The sequence below is a fragment of the Brassica napus genome, chromosome C3, assembly GCF_020379485.1.
Source record: "Brassica napus cultivar Da-Ae chromosome C3, Da-Ae, whole genome shotgun sequence".
Lineage (NCBI taxonomy): Eukaryota > Viridiplantae > Streptophyta > Magnoliopsida > Brassicales > Brassicaceae > Brassica > Brassica napus.
The window spans coordinates 4,869,423-4,877,012 of record NC_063446.1 but is presented as its reverse complement, the minus strand read 5'-3'; the positions used below and the strand labels follow the sequence as shown (position 1 = coordinate 4,877,012).

General features: G+C 31.4%; 2 protein-coding genes across 2 annotated transcripts; one reads left to right on the top strand and one right to left on the bottom strand.

Annotated features, from left to right (window-relative positions):
- The first annotated feature begins 3,279 nt into the window (after positions 1-3,279).
- On the top strand, positions 3,280-4,842 carry LOC106434193 (F-box protein At1g11270-like). The gene is made up of 2 exons (XM_013875033.3): positions 3,280-3,430; positions 3,540-4,842. The coding sequence occupies exon 2, from the start codon at positions 3,540-3,542 to the stop codon at positions 4,761-4,763; it is 1,224 nt and encodes a 407-aa protein (XP_013730487.2). The 5' UTR covers positions 3,280-3,430; the 3' UTR covers positions 4,764-4,842.
- Positions 4,843-5,761: 919 nt separating this feature from the next.
- On the bottom strand, positions 5,762-7,463 carry LOC125584142 (subtilisin-like protease SBT4.11). The gene is made up of 5 exons (XM_048752087.1): positions 6,986-7,463; positions 6,809-6,906; positions 6,358-6,695; positions 6,243-6,273; positions 5,762-6,150 (listed from the first exon to the last, which is right to left on the bottom strand). Exons 1-3 carry the CDS (start codon positions 7,334-7,336, stop codon positions 6,470-6,472), a joined length of 675 nt encoding a protein of 224 aa, XP_048608044.1. The 5' UTR covers positions 7,337-7,463; the 3' UTR covers positions 5,762-6,150; positions 6,243-6,273; positions 6,358-6,469.
- Positions 7,464-7,590: the final 127 nt, after the last annotated feature.

Genomic DNA, 7,590 nt, shown 5'->3' with positions numbered 1-7,590 from the left:
AGATAACTGCAAACTATTATATGATAGTAGTTTTCATTTTAATATGATGACATGTGTTATAATGATTATAATATATATATAATAGGATAGTAAAGATGAATTTTGATAAATTATTTTAAAAATTTATTTAATAGTTACTTAAAAAGTATTTGTTTGTATTTTTTTAGAAAATTTACTTTTAAAAATCCCCAAACAAAAAAAAATTGAATTTTTTTGTAAAAGATTATATTGATGTTGGTTTTTCAAACTTGCTAATTAAAATGATTGTGACACAAATCAATTATATATTTAAATTGTGATATGTGTTAAACTATATCATAATTAAAAATAAATATATTAAGATAATAATAATAATTTTTGTTCAAAAATAATTATATATATTGTTTAAGAGTAATTTCTGATTTTCAAAATCTAAAATAAAATATAATTGTAAAACGATTATTTTATAGTAATTTTATTTTTAATATTGTGACGTGTGTTAGAATATCTCATGATTAAAATACATATATTAAGAAAATAGAGAAACAATTTTTTTAAGAAAATTTCAAAATTATTCAATAGTAAAAAAAATAATTTTAAAATTATTTAATATTAATTTGTTAGAAAATTTCCATTTTAAAATTTCTAAAGAAAAATATATTATTAAAATAAATGATTTAATACTAATTTTCTAAAATCTTAAATAAAAGATAATTGCAAACTACTATTTGATAGTAGTTTTTCTTTTAATATTGTGACATGTGGTAGAATATCTCATGATAAAAATATATATACTAAGAAAATAGAGAACGAATTTTGGAAAAGAAATAACTTTCTTATTTACTTAATAGTAAAATTATTTAATAGTAATTTTCTAGAACATTTCCTTTTTAAAAATTCTAAGGAAAAAAATATTAGTATAATAATTTATCAAATACTAATTTTCCTTTTCTAAATCCTAAAGAAAAGATAATTGAAAACTATTATTTGATAGTAGTTTTACTTTTCAATATTGTGACATGTGTTAAAATATATAATATCAAAATATATATAATAGGATAATAAAGATGAACTTTTTAAAAAGTATTTATTTAATAGTAAAAAGGTAAATTTAAAAATTATTTAGTAGTATTTTTTTAGAAAATTTTGTTTTTAGAAAATCTTAAACAAAACAAAGATTTGAAAATAATTTGTAAAAATTATATTAAGCTGTATTTTTCAAAGTTGTTAATTAACATGATTGTGACACATGTCAGTTATACTTTTAAAATTGTGATGTGTGTTAAACTATATCATAATTAAAAAAAGGAAAAATGATTGCTAGCTACATGAAGTATTGGTCACCACATGGCTAACCATGCAAACTAAATTAATATATACCTAGCCACACGAAGTATATGTTATGCATGACAACATCCCTCAACTTTATGATGTTATGTAGTTAACATCACGAGTTTAATTTCATTTATCCAAAAACCTATGTGGATGTTAGAGATCGTTTAAATATCTTGTTTCCACAGTTAAAATATGACCCATCCGACTATAATTTAACTAAAATTAGATTTTGACCCACATTTTAAAAGCGAAGAATATTTTTAACAAAATCTAATTTACAAAATCAATATGTTTTAACATGATAAGTATAGTGTTTTAACATTTTTATTTGTAGCTTTAAAACTATATAATTGTATTTCTTTTATTTATATTAATCTGTTTTGTTATGAAATTTTAATAAGTAATGTTTTAACATTTTTATTTTAGTGTCTTTTAAAACTATATAATTCTATTATTTTTATTTTTATTACTCTGTTTTGTTTTTTTTTAATTATTTTAATCTGTTTTGTTATGAAGTTTTACTAAAAAAATTGTAATTTGTTTGATTAATTGTGGGATATATAATTCTTTGAATTTTTTTTTAATTATAAAACTTATTTGCTGTCAATTTACTAACTCAAAAATTTTATTTGTTTAAAACTTATTTGATGTCAACTTATACCAAACATAATCTTACGTATATAATTATTAATTATATACTTTTAAGAATAAAAATAATCAAATAATAAGAATCTAATATGAAAGGTTTACTTAGTTTAAATGAATGGAAATTCTGTTTATGAAAAACTCTGTTTTGATTTTGTAAATTAGATTTTGTTAAAAATATTTTTACGATTTTAAAACACTGGTCAAAATCTAATTAGGTAAATTACCATCAGGTACGTCACATTTTCGTTGTTGTAACGAGAGATTTAAACGGTCTCTAACATACACATCATTTTTTGGATATGGAATTAAACTCGTGATGCTAACTACATAACATCATAAAGTTGAAGGATGTTGCCATGCATAATAAATATTTCGTGTAGCTAAGTATACATTTGTTTAGTTTGCATGGTTAGCATGTGATAATCAATACTTCATATAGTCAGCAATCATTTTTCCTTAAAAAAAACATGCTAAGATAATAAAAGATGATTTTGGTTAAAAAATAATTATATACATTTTTAAATAGTATTTTTTCGATTTTTAAAATTTGAAGTAAAATATAATTGCCAAATGATTATTTGATAGTATTTTATTTTAATATTGTGACATGTTTTAAAATATCTCATGATTAAATATATATACTAAGAAATAGAGAAATAATTTTTTTAAGAAAATCAAAATTATTTAATAGTAAAAATTTAATTTTTAAAATTAGTTAATACTAGTTTTTTATCCTTTTTAGAAATTCTAAAGAAAAATCTAATACTAATTTTTCTTTTCTAAAATCCTAAAGAAAAGATAATGGTAAATGATTATTTGATAGTAATTTTAATTTTTTTACATCTGTTAAAATATTTGATGATTAATAAAATAGATAAAAGATGATAAAAACATTTTTTATAAAAAAAATTAGTTTTAAAATTATTTAATAGTATTTTTCTCTATTTTTTCTTATTAAAATTATGATTTGTCAAATAATTTATATAATACTAATTTTTATTTCTAAACTAAAACATGAAAGAAAACCCGTTGCAACGCACAAGCTCATATCTAGTAAAAAATAAAATTAAGTAATCATAATAATAATAATATTTTCAAATTTAGATATGAGTTATTAAAATTTTTAATTTCTTACTTTAATCAGAATAAGTTTATTTTACACATATAATAAAAAAAAAGTATAGTTTGAAAAGAAAAAAGGTGTATTTTTCCAAATTTTAAAAAGTAATTTTAGATAAATAAATAAATACATAATATAAGAAATAGAAATATTACATTAAATAGAAAATATATGGTGTTTATAATTGGAAAACTAGTATAAATTATTATACAAAGGTTAATTGGAAATCAAACAGAGGAAAAAAAGAAGATAAAGGTTGCATAGGGCGAGACGCAAGAGAGAGATACCTGTCTGTCTCTCTTCTCCGCCTGTAAGCGCCGCTTCGGCAACATCATCCCAGAATAAAAGGTAAAGCGGAAATCTTTGTTGTTTTTTTTTTTTTTTTTTGATTTTACTATTGGTAATCAAAATTTCAATAGAGAGTTTAATGGAATTTTTTTTGTTTTCCGATTCCTAGATGGACTCGGATGCTGGTGCAGTGTATAAAAGAAGCGGGTCTGGACCATCTGTTATGATGAATCAGACAATGCTGAGAAGACATGGCTGGTCATCGACAAGTGTGGTGGAATCGCTACCAGACGAAATTGTGGAGCTCATCCTCACGAGACTTGCTGTGAAGTGTCTGCTGAGGTTTAAATGTGTATCAAAGAAGTGGAAATCCACAATCGAGTCCCTCCGTTTTAAAGAGGCACAGTTGAGGCAATCGCAGCAATCGGGAGATCCAGATTTTCTTTATGTGACCGAGTATAATAATGATGATGATGATGATGAAGTGAGAATCATCCCTGTCTTGGGGTCGTCGTCAATGATTCGTACGGGCAAGTTCCCATCTATTCCCAACACCAAGGTTTGCTATGGTAGTTGTGATGGTCTTATATGCCTCTTTTCTCACCACACACCTAACATGGTGGCGAATCCGGCGACCAGATGGCACCAAAGTTTTCCTCTTTCTAGAGTCCAACAGCTCCTCTCCAACATGTGTAAAACCGAATCAGCCTGGGATACCCCAAACCCTCAACTTGGATTCGGCAAAGACAAATTCACAGGCACCTACAAGCCCGTCTGGTTATGTAATTCAGCTGAATTTGGCCGCCGCCTAGACAACACTACTACTTGTGAGGTTTTCGACTTTAGCACTAATGCTTGGAGGTACCTTGTCCCTGCTTCTCCGTATCGGATTTTGGATGGCCATAAGCCTGTGTATTTTGATGGGTCACTTTATTGGTTAACCGAGTGTGCCAAGGTCTTGTCTTTTGATCTTCACAGTGAAACTTTTCAAGTCATCTGTCAAGCTCCCTTTTCCCATATACCTGAACCTCAGCAAGTCGTCATGTGCATCCTCGACAACAGCTTGTGCCTATCCCAAAGAAACTGGCCCACCCAAGTGATATGGTCCTTGTTGTTACACACCAACAATACCTCGTGGAAGGAAATCTGTACAATAGATCTCACCAAAACCTTTTCTTTGCCTGAGGAGCTTCCTCATTTTCCATTACCAGTTGCATTGCCAGTAGCGCTTCTGGAGAAGAAGACCAAGTTACTCTTTGGTCCTGCACTTATGCAACCAATGGTGATACATGATCTCCATACCAAATCTTATCATAAAGTTTTATCACCCGTGGGCGTCTTTGGCTATCCCGTTTGTCATTTCGATTCTTTATTCTCCCTTTCACCCAACTAATCTATTTCATACTTCATTTGAACCATTGTAATTTTTAACTTTGTCTTATTGCTGCTGTATACAAAGCTCTTTTTTTTTTTTTCCTTCTTGGCTGTTTATCTATATAAATAGATGCCTCGGAAACTAGCAATGATCTGAAGAGATTGTCTCTTCTCCTTATAACCTCATCATTTTCGCGTTTGAATATATATATATATGCATGCAAATCGTGTGTCCATCTATTTTGAAGGTTTCATTTGAATATATATATATATTCTCATTAGAGATGCGGCTACAGGTGATTTTGTTGATATCACCAACAACTCGGAGAAGGAAGGAGGCCCAGAAAGAGCAGAAGCCTGGTGAGTGCCTCCATGCAAATTGTAGATTTTCTCATGGGAGCCAGTAAGATGGAGTCGATGTTGGATGGTCAAACTGAACGTTCACGAGGGAAAGCTTCTTGATTGCTCATATAATAATCAAAACTGTGTAGGCGTGTGGGTTGTAGACTTGTCGGTATATCTCTCTTTCTCCTGCATACTTTCTGATAGTTTGACCTGTTCCATAGTTTCTTTTTTAATCTCTAAACCCTCTCAAATTTTAATGACATCCTCAGCGCCACTCAGTCAAATTTTCACCCAGAGAGAATCTCGGGCTCAGGCAGAGATCAACCAGTTCTGAATGATAACAGCTCAAAGTTTACTCTCAGAAATGGTTCTTAGAAAGTGAAACAAAAGTCTCATGGAAGATTATCAGTTTCGCAAAACCCAAAGGAGGCAAAGTCTACTGGAAGGTCATCAGTATCTCAAAGTTCAGATCCCTTTGATAAAGGAACCAAAGCCTCTTGGAAGTTTGTCAGTTAATCATAGCTCAGACGCAGTTAAAGAGTCATTAACCTCGTCATGTATGTTTTACTTTGTTCTTTTTTTCTGTCTCCACTGCCTGTGCTAATATATCGCTGCTTATTGAATGAAATCACGTTTCTTGGTTTATATTATACGTGCATTAACAGCTGATAATTGAATGACAATAATAATTTTATTAATCTATGTTCTTATACAAAAACCAAGAATCGAGAGCTAATAGATGTCTATATATTATATGTGCATCAACAGCTGATCTTTCTGCCTATGTTCTGTAGTTTGTAAGTTAATGATGATAAGATTATTGTACAAAGTAATCTTAATCTAACCAGCAGCTTCTTTCATGGCTCTCTGATTTTCATGGTCCTGATGTGATTGAGAGTCTATCTTTATCAAGAGCGGCTCATTTAAATCAGCCGGAACATCAGCCACATCGTTCAGCTCAGGTGAGGCTGCAACCGCTCCGTTCATGTCCCCTCCGTGTTCTGCTAAAGCTTTTCTTAGAGCGTTCTGCGCCACCTTAGTAACACACACCATTAACATCACTGCAAAGAAGGAAAGATTGAAAGAAAGAAACATAAATATTTGCAGGTTTCATAAAGATTATATCATAGTGAAAATGATATGTCCAACTAACCGGATACTACAAGGCTCAGAATCAAGGATGCCTGCAAATTGCCAAAGACCGGTCAGCAAAGAGATTGAAAAAGAAGGTGAGAATTTACTTTAAGTTAAACTTGTGCGGATCTTACCCAGTGACCGAAAGATAACTCGCTCCACTTGTGAGTCACATCAGAAAGGTCTTTTAGAGTTGTTCCAACATACACTAACGCAAGAGTTATTGGCTGCCAAATTAACAAAGTATCAATGTTTAATTACTTTTGAGGAGTTAATGTAAGAGAGGAAAGACTCGAAATCATCTTCTTCTAAGCCAGATACAGGTAAACCCTCCATTTGAGCCCAGTCTGATCCATCTTTAACAATAGCTGCAACAGCTCCTTTTGTATAGGCTACGTAGGGGAAAGATATATTGCACACCAAGATCTTTCCCTTCACCAGAGATGCGTCAAGACAATCTGGCATGCAATCCCTGGAAGAAGAAGAAGAAGAAGCAAATCTCATCATCACCAATCAAAAATTTAAAACTATTTCTAGGTCATACTCTATACACAAATGGCTTTTCTTCCGGTGGAAGTTACCTACTCGGCGCATGTGACATTGGAGGCAGAGGAAGCAGCAGATTTTCCGTACACCAGGGGGAACTTCTTTCCTTTAAGATCGAAAACATTCACTGATCTTCCCTATTATGACAACATAAAACGAAGAGACATTGGTAATTTAACCGACAAGAAGATACTAAATGTTTTACTTGATACGTACGACAAGTGTTTTGCCATCACCAAGAACCACTTTGGTGACAAACACACGGTTCGTTGTGCTGGCTGCAACGGTTAGCATCCACGGTGCTAAACTCGTGACAGAGGCTATGTTCGGACCAGTGTTCCCAACCGCGTTCACAGTGAGTATCCCTTTGGACATAGCGTGAAATGCTCCTATTGCGATAGGGTCTTCTTCCAACGGGTACACATCGGTACTACCTACAGATATGGTGATAATGTCAACACCGTCGGCGATAGCGTCATCGAACGCGGAGAGTAGGATATCGTCTCTACATTCTCCGGCGCAGACTCTGTAAGCGGCGATTCTTGACGCTGGAACGGCACCTCTCATGGTTCCATAGCCGAGCCCGAAGAAGCTGGCGTTCGGGACTGCGTTTCCAGCCGCGATGGAAGCGGTGTGTGTACCGTGGCCACTTGAGTCCCTAGCGTCTCCTGGTGAATAGTGTCTTGCTCCAATCAGCTTGCTAAAAAAAGCAAGACTTTATATTCAACCCCTCGAGTCAAAGCTTCTGACTCACGTAACGTAATTTTACATTTACTTTGCTTGTAATTTTTTTTATAAATATATATATTTCTGAAATATTG

What these genes read in the sequence shown, in the direction of transcription:
- LOC106434193 (XM_013875033.3), top strand. Translation starts at nt 3,540, where the DNA reads ATGGACTCGGATGCTGGTGCAGTGTATAAAAGAAGCGGGTCTGGACCA.
- LOC125584142 (XM_048752087.1), bottom strand. Translation starts at nt 7,336, where the DNA reads ATGAGAGGTGCCGTTCCAGCGTCAAGAATCGCCGCTTACAGAGTCTGC. An exon ending in GTGATGGCAAAACACTTGTC is followed by an intron (nt 6,907 to 6,985) that starts GTACGTATCAAG and finishes TTGTCATAATAG; the next exon opens with GGAAGATCAGTGAATGTTTT. An exon ending in TCCAATGTCACATGCGCCGA is followed by an intron (nt 6,696 to 6,808) that starts GTAGGTAACTTC and finishes TTCTTCTTCCAG; the next exon opens with GGATTGCATGCCAGATTGTC.